Below are 18,368 nucleotides of genomic sequence, written 5' to 3'. Positions count from 1 at the left end.
CACTTTAAAGCCACGTGAATTCACGCGACAGACTCAGGTGTGCCGGGTTAACCTGCCCGTTACCTTGTAGAGGAGTGGCAGCAGCTCGCCGAGGGCGAGACGCGAGTGCACGAGCACGTCGTAGACGGCGCACACCGCCAGCACCGTCACGCCCTGCTCCTTCCACAGCATGCTGCTCACGGCGCACAGCAGACTGCAGCCCAGCCATGCCCAGCGCCACCACCTCCTCCTCCTGCGCAGGCTGCTGCTGCCGCCGCCACTGCTGCCGCCGTCGCCGACGACCCCGGCGCCGGCGTGGCTCCCGTGCGCGTTCCCGTTGGTGTGCCGCTCCCGGCAAGGGACCGCGCCGTCCTGAGTTCCGGCTTCGGTGACGGGTGAACGGTCGCGGCAGCCCGTGTGGGGCAGTGGAACTCCGTTGGTTCGGTGGTGGCGCTGGTTGTTATGGTGGTGGTTATGGTGGTCGTTGTGGTGATGGTGTTGTTCGCCGTCGGACTGCGCATCCCGGGCGCGGCAGTAGCGCGTGTAGGCCAGAAGCGAGAGCAGGAAGAAGAGGCCGGCGCCCACGTCGGCGCGGCCCACCACACCGGCCACGGCCTCCGTGTGCACTGGGTGCACCGCGAACAGCAGGCCTGCAGGCGTACGCACACAACCACAATGGTCCCCCCCACAGTGTCGCCTTCAGCATATGTTCAGGGCAAATACTGTTAGCGAGCACCTATTGAGGCTGGCACGGTATACGAGGAGATTGGGCGAACACCGTGAACTGGCTGCTTTTGTCTCCCCAATACTGATGTGTACACACACAACACCAGCTGCTTATTTAAGGCTGAGTCGATAATTTATAAGAACAGTTTTCATTGCTATTAGCCATGAGTGGGAATTGAACATGGGTCACCGGGTTCATAGCAGAGGTGGGACAAAGTCATTGTTATGCAAGTCCAAGTCGAGTCGCAAGTCATCAAATTCATGACTCGAGTCTGACTCGAGTCCAAGTCACATGACTCGAGTCCACATCTCATAGGTGGGACAAAGTCATTGTTATGCAAGTCCAAGTCGAGTCGCAAGTCATCAAATTCATGACTCGAGTCTGACTCGAGTCCAAGTCACATGACTCGAGTCCACACCTCTGGTTCAGTGTCGTGCGCTACCCAAAGACATACAAACACAATCACTTAGGGATGGCATTGGCTGTGGTGTACATGTACAATCGTAATTTTTTTTATATCAACACCCTCATTTGTGATGGTGCCATGATGTAACGGTTAGCTCACTGCATATTCAACTGAAAGCCCAGCCACCTTTGTACCACATGAGGTATGCATTAAAGGATGAGTCGACCGAGAAGAGCTGTGCGAAAGGTTAAGATTCAACTTGCCACTGATATTATACATGGCCATGAATTGAAGCCAGGTTGCCAGGATTGTAATGCGGTGCAGAAATCACAGCACACACACACACACTAGTAAGTTTAACTCAATACTTTAACCTTGAATACACAAATATGAAGACTATTCTCCCCACTGGGCAAGTCTTATTAGAGAGTGGCAGCGATGTTACAAATACCTTAATCATGTTTCGATTCTCCCAGAGAAAATATCATGAGTTCATTTACAATAAAGTGAAGCTGCTACGACCGTCTAAATGATATAATAAATTAATGTTTTGATTAATTATTTGAATAATCGATTAATAATATGTATATATATACATGGAGTTTGCACGAAATTTTCATACGTGAATAATTTCCGTGCCCGAGGCTCAGAACGTGCTTGTAAAAAAAGGAGTTAATGGTGATGATGTAATTGTTGTGGAAGGCAAATGCCCAACATACACCCCCATTTCTAAATTGCTGCCAATTTACCGATTGCAAGAAAAATACTGTAATTTTTTTTTCATATAATAGTTTTTCGCACTAACATTAAGCCTGGGAGATACTTGCAGGTATACAGGACAGTTCTCGCCAATACCAGCAAAGGTATCCTAGCGGGGCCATGATTACAATTGCTATAACAATACCAACACAGTGGCATTGCCAAGAGATAGTGGGATTACATGAAATGCATTCCATTAAGTTATATCACAGTATTCCTCATTTCAGTGTATACTTTTCTAAAAAGGGTGTATGCTCTTTATGTCATGAACGCTTGCAATAATTTGTACAAAATAATTGTATTAAATACATCCTGCATATAATATATCCACCTCCGGGTTCTCAATTGAACAAAGCGTCCGATTCGTTAAATATTGTTTATTATTACATTATTTTTTATTTAAATAGAAATATAATTGAAGCACATTGGTCGATGGAAAAGTGTGTGGCTTGACAAAGAAAGTAAGGGTTGACTTTGACAGAACCGAGTTGTTTTTCTGGCCACAACAGTTCCTTTGAAGTGCAATGCACTTGGTCCATCAAAGTTCAGAGGCTTTAATTTTCACCCAGAAGAACTCTTAGTCTCGCTCCTCAAGCCACTCGTCAGAGCAAACTTCAATTTCACTGACGGTCACGGCACACGTGCCAATCCATCAGCATGGAAGGGGACTCCACGCTGGCAATGTGGACATTTGGAGTGGAAGATGGCAGCAGCCTTCACGCGGCCCACTCTGTCATGTGAGGAATCACGATGAATGCCATCATCAACCTGGCGACAGAACATCAATCAATGATCTCCCGGCCTCCAGAGCAACAACTCAATGTAGACATTTCAATGTGGCCTCAGTGTGATGGTCACAATGAAAATTCTACTCATTATACAAATCATCTATAGATTGGAATTCAACAGCAAACATTTTTTTTATAAATATATAATTTGGTCAACATGGATAAGACAAGAATATTATTATATGCATTTTTCTCAAATTATTTAATGAGTTAGTGTTTAATTTGACTACATAATGTGACTGCAAGTGCTGCAACAACCGGAATCATGATGATGAGGGCAGTTTGCCATAGGTAAAACAAGTAAAGGATCGTATAGGCGCATGAACAAACACTACAATACAACTGTAACATCTTTGAAAAGCATGTATTGAGGTTGCAGTGGACAGGGATTTTCTGGAAAAGGTACATTTGTATACTGTATAAAGGTACCTAAAGCAATGCAAATTAGAGTATACATGAAGCTAACCATCGAACACAGAAAAGTCACTGCATCGCACGCTTGCAGATGCGCTTCTGCGACCGTCCTTCCAATATTAGAAAGCAACTGAAGCTATGGGCTTTTAAAATGGAAATTGAAAACTTATTTCTTTATAAATGTTTTTTGTTTTTAGTCTGTTGTCCTTCCCAGCACCTCCGATAAGCACGGTTGGATACGTAGAAAAAAGTTCAACATACGTACATACATGTTTACCTTGTGGTAATAATGCTGGATGCGCCACCGCATTATGTAATGTATTCTCGTGCACAGAGTTCTGAGGGAATATGGAGGCCTGAGGCCTAATGCTATTGTGAGGACAAATCACGAGAGTGCAGTGTCATCCAGTCAGATGTGAAAAATTCTGCACTGGTGGGCACAACGGGATGTTCACTCATCTGCATTTAATCAATTATTTCCAATGTGTCCCTTAAAATGGATCACATTAATAATGGCATTTTACGGCCTAGTGATACGTGGCATGTATATTAAGGGGAAGGGAACTGCTGCAACGGGACACTCAGTGCCTGATTGGTGTGCCATGCCATGCTTCGCCAAAACACACTTCACCATCGGTAATGTATGCACAAACAACCCAATGACCAACACGACATGCTGTGGTGTTGGCTGTTGCGGTGGCATTGGCGTCACCAATGTTACGAAGCCCCACCTACCCAAGAGCAAGAAATGCTGCCAACTGATGAAGATGTGGACACAGCAGAGATGTATTCTGTTGGGGAGTAACTGGCAGTTCCGTAAATACTGTAGTGTGGTCGCAATGCGTGGACAGGGAGAGTCGGTCACACACAGGATACCCGATGATCACTGTCACATTCTAATCCTCCTCCGCGTGCGGTGGTGGGAAGACATGGACAAGGGGCCTGTGCCAGAGCCCGGGGCATAAACAAACTGAGATTATTAGAATCACAATAAATAATAAAGTTCATGCCACTCACTCACTTACACACAATTGCACACTTGTCACTGTACATCTGAATGCACGCGCACGCACACAGTGCTGTTCGTTGTAAAATTTGAATTTTCAGGATTTTTTTTAATCCACTGGTGGATGAAGGCCTCCCAATGCTATCGGTCATGGGGCTTGTTTGATCATACTTCATCACCCTGGACAATGTGGGTTGGTGAGGTTAGCAAGTGACTATTAAGGTCAGCATGATGCACAATGCTGTGCTGCGACTATTCCCATGCTCGGCCACATTTGCTTCCGCAAATTTTATGCCGACACACCACATTAGGTACATTCAGGCTTAATCAACAAAGCGGAGGCCCAGACAGGGTTAATATGAAATGTTTTTATTATGCATGGTTATGAATTAAGCCCTGATCCGCTTGAATTTTCCTATATTGATATCCACACATCATCCTTTCCGGCTGAGTCAATTTAGAGGAGACTCATGCCACGTTCATAACCCAATTTTCCATTGCTGTTGTGTTTGGCTAGAATTTGGATTCAGATCGGCAGGATCGTGGGGCTGAGCTAACCACATTAACATTCGTGGCCCCCATACGCACGTACATATGTAAACAGACACACTCATGCATATACACCACACATTTTTTTTTTAAATCACCATTAAAAATTACAAGTATTTATAACAAATAGAAGTATAACAATTTGCTTACCATAGCTATGTTTATTTATTTTGCAAAGTAATTTAAGTGTTGTTTAACTGTAGGGCTGCAGAGTTCCATGCAGACCTAACCATTGCTCTTGATCCCAGAATGTCTGCTCTTTGCCAGCCGGACAAACTCACAAACTCGCAAATAGAGCTTAATTGTGTGAATAAAAAAACGTGTTTATCCTGGATATCCTGTGATACAACTTGCAGGAGGGCTGCACACTGTTATTGCATGTTCTTGAGGCAGTTGTCAGGCTCATTTTGGGATCATTTATTTTCGAGGTGCAATGTAGAGTCAACATTCTCACAGGCACATTTTTATTACTTCAGCCACTCAGGGATAATGCACGATCTCCCCAGTTCCCACACAAGCACACACACACACAATGCCCGTTAGTTTTATAGACTGTTGGGCCAGGTGCTGGTGGTAATAACGAAAGTGGTTGGGCATGGTGCAAGTCATGCCCTACCACTTTTGTCTCCCCATTGTTGACCGCTTTGACCTGTTGGGCTTACAGTGATTGACCTAATGAAGGCACAAAGTTAAAATCACAATTGTATTACACTTTTCACCAATTGGACACAACTCATTATACACGGTGCACACATTCACAAATGAGTACACATGCACAATGTTTGTATACGTACAAATACCCACATAAGCATGCAACACACACTCGTGATTGCACTTGTGTGCACGTAAATACAAAAAAAACACGTGCACACCATACAAAGAGGGAGATCCCCCGTATTGCCTATTCGGCAAGTTCTGTTAGTGAGCACCTATAAATGTCAGCACAGCACACAAGCAGGTAGGTGGCCAGCACCACGCCTGACCGCCTTTGTCTCCGCAGTGCTGATGTTTGCACATGGCACCAGGTACTCATTTGAGACTGAGACAACCTAGGGGAGGCACAGGAATGGTTCAGATAATTGTCACTGGTATTGGATGTGAGTACGAATTGAACTCGGTTTGCTGGGTTCATAGCACAGCGCATGAATTACTACACTACTGCTCCCCACACAATACATACAAGTATGAAAGCACACCTACAGATGCACATGCGTGTATATAAATAGACAATCATGTACACAAATGCACGTGTGCGCATCCACAACCACAAAAAATTGCTCTACATGCACAAGAACAATTAAAATAACGTACATGTATGCAGATACACAAAATAAATTCCAAGACAACTTTACAACATGTCAAAATAACACATAACATTTGTAAGAATGTTAGAAATCGTGTGAAATCTTTTCTATAACTTGTCCGACCTCATTATGGGATAAGATAAATATTATTTGTATCATCAAAATAAATGTTATTAATTTGTACGTGACTCTATATGCAATATTTTTCACAGGAGCATTAACACGAGAGCACTTTTTAAATAGACAAGACACCTCCAAAAAAGGAGGGATACGAAAAAGATAATATAAAGACAGAGGTCGTATTAACAAAAGCAAGAACAATACAATAATTTCTGACATTTCAGATGCATGCATTTGTATTACCTGTGTTGTCTATGCAGACAAGACCCTCTGAAGATCAGCAAATGGACTAAGTGTGGTGAGGAAATGTAAAAACCGACAGAAAACTAGATAAACTAAATCCACATGTGCCCTGATATATTTGAAATGAGAGACCTCAGCATTAAACTCAAGGCATGCAGCACAGTCTCAGGCTCTTGACTACAAAGGGATAGCAAAGTTGCTCTGTAGACTCGCAATGCGTAAAGACAGCTCTGAACGAAATAACTACATTCACTGGTATCTCCATAAATATCATAAGGCAGTAGAGTGGACATGAACAGATCTCAACATCATGGGGTGGGGGTTTTTTTCGTGTGGTTCTTTGGACAATTTTTCTTCTAATTTTACAATAAAAACACCAAAAGAACTGGCAGTAAAACACCGTTAAATAAGATGGTATGAACTGGGACCAACTGTGCAATAAAAAATAAAGTGTGTATGCGTGGGGAATCAGGCAAATATTGCACAGGCCTTATTTTGCTTTGTCAATGTCCATGCCCGTCAGCAACATAAGCATACCACTTAAGCAACGTTGCTTTTTCACAGGTCGATTGATTTCACAGAAATAAGCGGGCAGCAGCGCTGCACATCATTTCATATTCTTGCTCCGATGTCCGGACTGCCCACCTTCCACGTCCAATAACTCTCCAGACGTAATGTTCAAGCGTGACAGGCAGAGTTTGTTTTTGGTTTGGTCTGCGTTTGCGAGTTTCTGTGTGTGTGCTTGTTTGAGTATGTGAGTGATCACGTGTGACCGTGCGTGTGGCATCCTAGGAGTTGGTGAACTATCCCCATTGACCTGGTTTCAATTCTTGACTCTGCCCACAAGTGACATGGAGTGTCTGAATCAAGCTGATGCATGCCCAAGATTAACTAGACCAAAAATAAGCACAGTTATTGGTTCAGCCAGCACAGTGGAGACATGAGCAATTAGTCATCGTGCTGTATTCCAATCAGAGAGCGTGTTCGCTAACAGGACTCATCCCACTAAGTTCATACATCACAACTCCACTTATCTGTGGCCGTATTATCCACAGCTCCCGATTATTCGCAGGACCAAAATGGTCCTTGGGAAATCCTTTCATCTGCAAAGCTATTTCAATTATCTGTGATTTTGCTCCACTTACCTGCAAGCAAATCATGGATAATCACAGAAAAGACAGTGCATTTTCTTATGGACCCCTCTCATGCACAAATGTTTCATAACTGTGAGGAAGACTGTTACGGTGAACGCTGAACCGCTGTGCCGCTGTGGCGTCGCTGTCATGACGCTGTGCACGGGATCAGTGCGGCACGCGTGTGCCCGTTGCACGGTGCAAAATATGCGGATAATCAGAGTCAATCTGCAAATTAATCCAATTATCTGTGATTTCTTGATTTGAAGCTTTCGTGACTGCAGGAATCCATACTCTTTAGTTCTTTCGGTAAAGTCACGTAGGTAGAAAAATAAAATAAAACAAAAAATAATAAATCACAACGTTTCGATCGCATCACAAGCGGTCGTCCTCAGGTGGGAAAAAAAATCCAGCAGTGGAACTGCTGGACTAGCGAGAGAGCTGTTACAACAAGAGGTTATTTATGTGGTGATGGGCAAGCAAGCGGGGTCTGAGCTGGAAAGGAATTCCATCCCCGGACGCAAGCACGTCAAAGATTTGTCCATGAAGCCATCCAGATATATAAACACAGAGACAATTTCAACCGAGAAGATGGGTATAAGCTGAGCAATCATTGGAAGGACGTTATTAACCAAGCAAAGTCGTAACTTGCTGTGGTGCTTCCATTCTTCCCTGCCGTTTGGCTGTTATCTCTGACTCTCTGAGTTGCATTGCCCTGTTAGGTGCCTCTGCATTAATGGGCTGGGGTCTCACTAACATGGCCACTTCTGCTCCCTTAGCCTCGATGTATCGATGGTTCTGGCTGTGCGATGGGCTTTGTGTCTCACTGGCACGACCACCGTCGTCTTGCATGGACGCGCTTGCCTCACAGCGCAGTTGGCAGCGCCGCAGCTTGTGTTACACATAGACATGACATTAACTTACTAATCTCCCTGCCTAATCTCTCCCATCAACATAGTGCTAATCTCTCATTAAACTGCTGTTGTGCGCATATGCGGGGATGATACTCTTATGCGGCGACGGAAGCTCATTTCATGCTAATCTCTCTCCCTAATCTCTCTCTCCCTAATCTCCCCCATTAACACAACTGACGTGCTTGCGTCCAGGGATGGAATTCCTTTACCGCTCAGACCCCGCTTGCTTGCCCATCGCCACATATATAACCTTGTTGTAACTGCTCTCTCGCTGGTTCAGCAGTTCCACTGCTGGATTATTATTTTTTCCGCCTGGGGACGACCGCTTGTGTTGCGATTGAAACATTTTTTTTTTCTACGTGACTTTACCGAAAGAACCAAAGAGTATCTGTGATTATCCACAATTTTAGTTTTCAATAAGCATAGTACAATTATACAATTATTGTTGATAATCTCGCGAGTAACAGCATCAGCCATACCCCCCCCCCCCCCACACATTGTCATGGATAATTGGAGTTCTGTACTTTTAAATGGGGATATTGAGCTCCATCATTGTGTGGAGCGGTAGGTAGCACAGTAGCTCATGCAATTCACTGCGACCACTTGAAACTCAGGTTTGATTTTTAGTCACACACCAGTGACAACTGGTTTCTCAACCTGATCTGGGCCTCCCATAGGCCCATGCTGCGTAAAATGAGCTGCTGTTGTCTTGATTAAGGTGACCAAGCATGGTGAGAGCACTGGCTCTTGTACATGGCTGGCCTTAGCTTCTGCTTGCAAACATCATTATAATGCTATACTGGAAACATTTGTGTAGGTGTGGTATTTTTACAAATATGCATTGGTGGTGACATAGCCTAGGGGTAGTGTGTTCGCCATTTGTTGCACAGGTTCACGGTTCTAATCCAGATTCAGAAAATGTATTTTACTGGAGAAATCCAATTTAGCTATGAGGCTCTTTTTCACCAATGTCCAAACCAGCGCCTGGCCTGGTTATAACTGCAAGTGTATTAACTATCTTCATCACAATAGACCTTAAATACCCTGTGATGTAATTCACAAAAGTAGGCCATTGTGTGCTGGCATCATAGTCCAAATTTACCAAATTTGAAAAGTTTCCCACAAATGACGCCATTGGAAAATATATGGGAATCATTACTGAAAACTTGGCAGGACCCTCCTGAAAAAGAGTCATGAGACTCAGTGAGGCGTTCCTGGGTAAATGAGCGTAACAATAGTAATAATAATGTATTTGTGTTTGTGTTTGTGCCACATTTCCAGGCTTGGATCTCAGCCATGTAAATTAGCAGCAAATGGTATCTGAAACTGTGTTGGGCCTTTTCAAGGTCAACTCAACCTCACTACACAGTCATGTGCTGCGTATAACTAATAGGAGCTCACAAATTGTATTTCTCCACTTGCTCTAATTTTAAACAGGAGATTTTTGTCTTTATCCTTTTTATGTGTTTGTAATGAGTATCTATGTACAATATATGGGTGCATTATGTTCCACAAATAACAAACAACAGCTGTTTCTACAAAAGCAAAATGTAAAAAAGCACGACAATTCATCATTATTATTATTATTATTCATCCCATCTCTGCACTGGTCACCACAATATTAGGATTACTGGGCTGAGCTCACACATTTGCATTTTTGTCAAACACCACTCAAGTTCCAGTCTTTAAAAATAAAAAAACTTTCATTTGCTGAGATAATAATTATGGTGCTTCAATGTAAGGCTAGCAAAATTAGACCGACAGCTCTGATTGTTTGGGCACAAGTGTAAGAAGCACAATTTTCATCAGGATTAATTTGAATTCAAGGATCTATTTACTTATGAATATAATAACATTTTATGTATCAGAATGTAATGCACGTGTTTTATCATGCCGTTTAAACTACCTTTCAATCCTAGATTTGAAGCTTTCGTGACTGCAAGGATTCATACTCTTAGTTTTTTCGGTAAAGTCACGTAGGTAAAAAATGAAATTAAAATTAATAAAAATAAAATAATAATAAATCACGACGTTTCGGAGGCAACACAAGTCTCCGTCATCAGGTGGGACCGTCACAGCCAGATTTGCTGTATCAAGTGAGGCAGGGATTCCAAGATGCCCCCCCCCCCTCCCGATACGTTCCATTCATTGGCTACCACATTCTGATAAGCTCCCCTCCTCTCCTCCCCCTTAACTTGTATTTAAGAACTTGCATCTTGGAATCCCTGCCTCACTTGATACAGCAAATCTGGCTGTGACGGTCCCACCTGATGACGGAGACTTGTGTTGCCTCCGAAACGTCGTGATTTATTATTATTTTATTTTTATTAATTTTAATCTAATTTTTTACCTACGTGACTTTACCTTTCAATCGGTATAAATGATCAAATAATGTTAATTTGTGCAACTAATGTGGTAACTATGGATATGGGAATGAATAACAGTGAATTGATGATGAAACAAGTTTATTGCAGAAGCATTAACATGCACAAATATGCACTTATTTTCCATGATCACATATGCCATTATTGTTATATAATGTTTATCTTGAAAGCCACAGTTACTCATTTGTAACGTGCACAGTTTCCTTCAATTAAGATTTCACTAAATCCCAGCATTCAACAAATTCATCCTACGGTGTATGGATAAAGAGTCGTGTAAAGCGATTTCATGAAAAAAAGTTTTAAGAAAATCTGCCTTTGTGAACTATTCCCTAACGTACTTAGAAACATAGTAAAATGTGTTAACTTGTATTAGCCACACACCCCTGAAGGCTAATAATTACCTGCAAATTACTCAATCGGGATAACATAACATTGCACTGACGTGGGAAAAACTTCACAGGACCCTCATAAAAAGACAAAGTGAGACTTTCTGAGGTAAACAAGTGTAATAATATTAGTATATATGCTCTGTGAGAGTTCAACATTATTTATCTCATGATGTGACTTTGAAACGAGTTTCATGGAGAAAAAAAACCTCATCATATTCCAGTAAGGACCATCCATTGTGTGTGACATCCAAATGTGAAAAAGATTGACAACGCACAAAATGTCAAGCAGAAAAAGATTTTGTACTTTCAGGGAGGCAAGGGTGACCTGGCTCTCAGAGTGCAAATCATGATGCATTAACAGCAGCAGGGTCATTGGTTTACTCATCGGCCATTATTCCTATGAGAAATAGGTCAAGAAACATGTTTCCATAGCAGGGCTGATTTTTGATGGACTACATAGTCACTTCGTAAGAGTATATATAGTAGCTTTAGTATTAGGAGATTGCGGCTGGAATCAGAAATTGTCTGCATCAAGACAATCAGAGAACTGGGCTTTGAACTAGGAACTATTAAATATATATATTTGGTATGTGAATACAGGTGTGCTTACAGAAAATACGAGGAACTTTCGATTTAAAGCTTTCGTGACTGCAGGGATTCATCTGCTTGGTTCTTTCGGTAAAGTCACGTAGAAGGGAAGTAATAAAATAATACAAATAAAACATAATAAAATAATTCTCACGACGTTTCGGCCGCAACGCAAGCAGCCGTCCTCAGGTGAAGACCAGGTCTGTCGGGGAGACAGCGTCTGAATGGACGTGGCAGTGTCTGATGTCCGTCAAAATTTGTATACAGACAGTAAATATATAAATCGGGTGTGGTTGTCATGGGATTCATGTGGCACTAATATAGGGTACAGTGTAAGGTCCGTGAAAAATTAGATTTTGTACTCGCGTAAGAACTCTTTTTTGTAGGGGCTGCCCGCGACAGTCCGGGGTTGTTACTCTTAGTATATATTCCCCTGGGCAGTTACTATTGGTGCCGTGGGAAACGTATGCTAAGGGTGATGAATCTGAATTGTTGCTGGTGCCGACAACGAAACAGAAACAAATGTGTGTGGCATTGAGATAGCAGCTTGTGTAGCTTGAAGACGGCTGAGCAGCAGGAAGCACTGGGTTTGGCCTCCCGATTCATTTGGCGCATGTAGGGAGATTAGCGATCCACGTGGAAGGCGCAGAAATAGCGTAGCAGAGATACGGCTGTTCCATGTCGAGGAATCGACCTCCAGCTGATGTCTAGCAGTGATCAAGTGGCGCATTCGTAACTCCAGGGCAGCCACACATTTCACATGCAGTGGCACAAAAGAGAGCATTGCATTCATTCATAACAGCTTCGCTGAATGCTAAAGAGCTTTTCCACAAGTGTTTCAAATTTAGACGTTTGGCCAATACCTCACGATATTATTTGGTGTGTTGGATTAAACTGGATTTACTGAAGAAAATGCACACTTAATATGATGTTACACTTGAAAAACCACGCTAATATGTTAGCAACCTACTTACTGCGCTACCACATCTGGAATATGTTATAACCCTGCAGGTTTAGGGTTCTTAAGCAGAAGATGACATCTGCACAATCCAACAGCTTCACCTCCAAAAGCAATGCTCTCCCGGGAATTTAACAACAACAATTCTAAGTTCTAACACTTGTTCTTGGGCCATTAAACATGGTTAATTGTTTCCAAATCAAGTGCACGGCTTTATACGTTGAAGCTTCTGCATTGAGGCTATCAATCGCGCTGAACCTTCACAACAATCGTGTTTTTCACTCTCTCGGAGGCAACCTGTTCCTTCTACCCGGGAGATCAACAAATGTTGGCATTATACCCAGACACATGCATGAGCTCCCTAAGTCACCTAGCCACCACGGCAGCTGGATCCTAAACGGCTTTGGCCGAAGCTTAGGGTATGTGGAGTGCTTGTGTCTAATTGCGCGTGCCTCAGTCCCCCTTTTTTGCGTCGAGCCCTGATAACTTGCAAAGCTCAGGAGCTGTTTGTAGCGAGGGTCATTTTCATCTAAGGTGGATACAGCCCTGCACAGGTGTCGGACGCTAATCCCACGTGATCCATTTCGCGGTGTTAGTTTTTCATACAGTGAGATAAATACATCCGTGAGTGTCCGTGTCCCGAGTGGCTCTTTAACTACTAGACCCGCCATTAAAAGTGTGGCCCCCAAACAGCGCTGGTAAAAGTTTGGTTGCACCAGAAAATACAATCATGCAAAATAAAATATGTGAATAAATATCCTCCTCTTTAAATTATCTATATGAACTGTTTTAATAATCTTGTAGTCAAGATTACAACGCCCTGAATTCATGTGTTGGTGGAAATTTGTTTTTTACCATTTTAGGCTAAAATCTTTGCTAGAAAATAGTGGAAATTTGTACATGTATCTAGCAAATAGTGCAAACTAAGTTTACACCATTGCATACATTGTAGCCTTATATAATACTGCTCTTGTGATCGAACGTTGCCTGTGATGCTTGTGTGTACTGTAACGTAGTCACCAAAACAATAATAAAGGCACATTCAAAAATTATCTTCATGACCAGCGTTTTAAGAGCCATGTGTAAGCATCGATTAATTCCTGTCGCAAAATCGAGTCAAAGAACGGCAGCCCATTAGGAATTCTGTAAGTAGCAGGTTAAATGTCCTGAGTTGGCCCATGTGACAACGCTATTTATATATATAACTTGTAGCAATAGCAATCTATACGATGTTTATTTGTTCACATTTCCTACGCTCAGACAAGCCTTGCTCGAGTTTCTCGAAAGGCTCAGTATCATAAAACACCCAATACTGATTCAGGTGCCATTGTAATCATTGGCCATGATCAATCCATTGCTGGATGAAGGCATCCCCAAGCGCCGCCATTTCTTGTGATCACGCGATGAAATAAATCAATTTCCTGGGAGGCACACCAAAATATTATTTGAGCCGTTTGGTGACACATACTTAGTCGTCTGTCGAGGGCAATAGATCTTCGCAAATTGTCTCTCTGCCTCAGCAAATTTCACTGCTCCATCCCCTTGCAAGGGGTCATCTCGAACGCGTGTTATTCGTTGCCATACACTCTAAATATTCCAAGACGCTCTTTCCAATGCTGCCATTAACTATTATGAGACCAGATATACAACGAACAAAAAATACATCTGCTGCTTCTTTATATTCACTGCTCAAATGATAAATGGCCAGTTGGCGGGGGGGGGGGGGGCGGCATGTACCAATAACGTCAGAGATTTGTCACTGGGGTTACTGGATCATGAAGCGTTGAGCTATCGTGTTTGTGACGCGCCGTCTGTCCCAGATTGCAAGGCAAATAGGTCCCTGGCCCGTTTGCTGCATTTGAGTGTCATTCCCCTCTCAGTGTTGGTTTTCTACGAGTGCAATGATAAAAATCTCACAAGCAGGATCATTCTCAAAGAAAAAGGGTATTGAAACTCACTCGGGCTTTCCTGGATATATATAATCATTATCGAGAGCCCATTTTTAAAAGGCGGTGAATAAAAAGAGATTAAATAATGTATACCCTCAAAACAAAATTTACATTTGTTTTGAGAATTGGAGATTTGTGTGTGTTTTTACGTCATGGCACGCACCTCAACATACATTATGCTAAACGCTGCATATTCGTTAGACCGAGGCTTCATTAAAATAACGGTTAAAATGTTTTAAATCACATGGTGGGATCGATGGAGTTGTGCCAGGGTTTGTATCAACGTGCTCCTCGTTTACATTGTCTGCTCTTGGACGTCAAAATAAAAGATAATCAACAGAGTGCGTTGTGTATTTGTTTAACCAATGAGCCATCTGTCCGTCTGTCTGGCTGCTTGCCTGCCCGTCTGTCTGTTATGCCTTTAATAAATGATGGTAAATTCACAATGTTAATTATGTACAAGACAATATAATAGCAGAGATGAATAGTGCCTGTTCAGTGCTCTGCTTTATTTTCTCCGATTACAAGATATTAAGTCATCAGCAAATGGCTTTGATTTTTAAGATTGGGGACATTTTATGCAAAGCACTCCAATTCCACAATCTTCACAAACTTTCAATGTTATGCAAAGCCACTATTTATAGCTCTTGGTTTTAAATACTACATTTATCATGGGTCCTTGTTTAAATGTAAATGAATCTCCAGGTCACTTGCTTTGTTCAGGTTTTTGCCTCTGGGGCATGCAGGCACTTTGAGCTTCAGCTTATTTGTCACTGAGGTCTGAAGTGCATTTGAAGTTCACGGGTTTCTGACTAAGAGCAGCTTCCAATGACCGTTTGGTGATGGACTTGAATAATGCTTTGTTTAGTTATTGCAGGCAAGAGGCTACTTGGGAGGGCTGCTATGATTAATCCTCGCATTTTGAGCACTGATTTTCACTAAAACTTTGATTATGTATTAGTGAGAGATCTGGAGTAATAACATTTCTGGGCAAAATATACAGTCTGGGCACCCAAGAGCGATAAACTTTGTTCCACGTTGGTACATTCAAAATGAATTGTGAATTGTAAGCTGTGTACTACCACGCACGTAGGAACTCCAATTTGTCATTTTAATGTCAGGCATTCATCATGTGTGTCCTTCAATGACCTTAACCGACTGAGCGGGATGCCATTTAGCAGTAAGTGCTTTAAATTGTCCAACCACAACTCAACCTCATGGCCATTTATCCCCTGAGCAGTGTATGTCATTATGCAGTCACGTAAACAATTATATATAGTCTTCCGCCTCCTACCATCAGAACTCAAGCACCTGGGATGTATGTTATCATATTGTAATATAGGGCCTGAGCTGGGGGGATATCGTGATCAGCAGCAGAAAATCTGGTGAAAAACTGTTACTAAATCGCGGGCGATGTTTATGCATAAATTAATTAAAAATCTTGACTTAAAGCTTTCGTGACTGCAGAAATTCATATTCTTTGGGTCTTTCGGTAAAGTCACGTAGATAGGTTCAAAGTAAATAACAAAAAATGAAAAAACACTAAGCTTCAACGTATAAATAACAAAAAAACTACGACGTTTCAATCGCAACGTCGTAGTTTTTTTGTTATTTTTTGTTATTTTGTTTGAACCTATCTATGTGACTTTACCGAAAGACCCAAATAATATAAATTACAAAGTGTTTGTCATTCATGTGCGTGCATTGCCCACAAGGGTGCAACATCAATAGGCAACCAATGAAAACATATAACTCGCAGTAAGATACAGATGGCAGAGCAGCGGCACCATGATTAATGCACTGCGCTATGAACCTAGTGACCTGAGCCTGATTTGTGGCCATGGCTTACATAAAGTGATAACTGAACCGGTCCTCTGGCCCCCATTCGCAAGCCAGCGTGAGGAAGTATGGTCAAACAACCTCCACGACTGGCACGGCATAGCGATACCTTAAATTCAGCAGTGGATTGCTAAAGGACTATATGTTACTTTTTTTTTCAGTACATGACATACAGATGTGGTCACACAGGGCTTATGAGTGTTGAATGAATCAAAACCCGTATAAGTAGCCACGTGTCATTGATTCATCGGTGACCATTCCGTTCCGGCAAATTCCATTTGTCTACCAATCCCAAGTGATAACCAACTCCAGCATCCGATTGGCCACACGTTTCCAGCACCGAGTCCCGTGGTCCAAGCCATGATGACTGCATTTAAGGTATTTGTACTCATGTGCGATATGTGATCTCAAAGTAAAATAGTTGCCTTTCTAGTAATTGATGTGTACCGTGATATTAAAACATTTATGTATGTTTATAGCCTGGATATAGTTCAGTTCATAGAACATCGGGCTCTAATTCATTAATTTTTGAGTTCACATCCTGGCCAGGGGTTGGCTTCGCCCCCCTTCCCCTCGGCAAGCTGCACCACTTGGTCATGCCCTACCACTGTGCGGGAATACATTGTTAGCTGTGCTGCATGGCGAGACTGATAATAACGATCGCCATTCACTTATTGTATTACTTCTACAGAAGTCACTTCATTATCCGTGAGGCAAGGCGCATTCCTCTGAATGAGCCACAAAGAGAGGTCCAAGGCCGAATCATTCAGAAATTGTGTTCCTCTGCTCTCAGCAGGGAGGTGGGGGTCGGGTCGGGGGGGGTCAGTCATGGAAACCGAAACATCCTCTGACGCTAACTCCAGTAGCACAATAGGCAAAATATTTTAGTAACAACCTCTGCGACTCAAAATGATAAAAACCAGATTACCGCCCCGTGGACTGTGCAGCACATGGTCCCGGGGCAAGCTTGTGAACGGCAGGGCATCTGGCAAGGATGCCCAAGGGCCCCTCATGGCCAACGCAAACGGTTGTTGTCTTATCAAACGCGATAAGTGGCCCCCAGGCAAAAAATGCAAAACTTGACGTAAAGATGGGTCCAAGTTCACCGGGGAGGCTGCCAACCGTTGCCGGTTCCCGAAGCCCAACCACATGCACGCCTCAAGGCAGTGAAGCTTCTTGGATTTCGCCGGGTGGTCTGTGGGTCACGCAGTGGCCGCTTGCGTTCCACGTTGGCTACGCCAGCTCAAGCCCTTGCGCCGCACGTCGCGACATGCACGTTCGCGTGTCACATGCGACATGTCATGCGCCATGAAGCACATTGTGCGTGTGGTTCAGCAATTTCGATGCAGAGTTGGAGGATCGAGCAGACTTCATCACGCTTGAACATTTCATCCTTCTCTGCTGGCCTGCAAAGTTACCAGGCGATGGCAGTGCGGATAACAGGGTCCTGAAATGTTTGCGCAGATTTTAGCATCATATCCTCATATACAGTACGTGTTTTTTATGTTTCGTTCTTGGATTTCCTCCAAAATTTAAAACACCCATTATGAAACTGACCAAATCTCCAAACACAGACCCCTTATGGAAAAGTTTTGACACTAATTGGGACTATTTAGATAAATACATAATAAATACGAAATATGAGAGCGTTGGGCAGAGTTCACCAAATTTAGGAACGCAGAAAATATTTGGAAGATGGCAAAAGCACAACTCTTCGCTTGCTCGTTTGTTTATTGTACTGGGTTAAATCTGGCTTGGTGGAAACGTGGCAGGGCCCTCAGCTCACAGTCAGATAGCTACAACTTCAAATCGAACTCAGGGGTCGACTCAGCCCATTATCCCTCTCGGGTCGATAGAATGAATACCGGTTTGAAACTGGTCTCTTATACATGAATGTGGAACTTACAGTGAAGGCTCTG

At 42.8% G+C, this 18,368-nt stretch overlaps 1 protein-coding gene across 1 annotated transcript in view; it reads right to left on the bottom strand.

Annotated features, from left to right (window-relative positions):
- The window catches only part of TMTC2 (transmembrane O-mannosyltransferase targeting cadherins 2), a 270,005-nt gene that overhangs the window by 95,854 nt on the left and 155,783 nt on the right, over positions 1–18,368 (bottom strand). The window contains exon 3 of the mRNA XM_078596730.1: positions 64–629. Coding sequence (XP_078452856.1) covers positions 64–629 — 566 coding nt within the window. The remainder of the gene's footprint in view (positions 1–63; positions 630–18,368) is intronic.

The sequence above is a fragment of the Lampetra planeri genome, chromosome 8 (genome assembly GCF_965212315.1).
Source record: "Lampetra planeri chromosome 8, kcLamPlan1.2.h2, whole genome shotgun sequence".
Lineage (NCBI taxonomy): Eukaryota > Metazoa > Chordata > Hyperoartia > Petromyzontiformes > Petromyzontidae > Lampetra > Lampetra planeri.
This window is presented reverse-complemented; position numbering and strand designations above follow the sequence as displayed.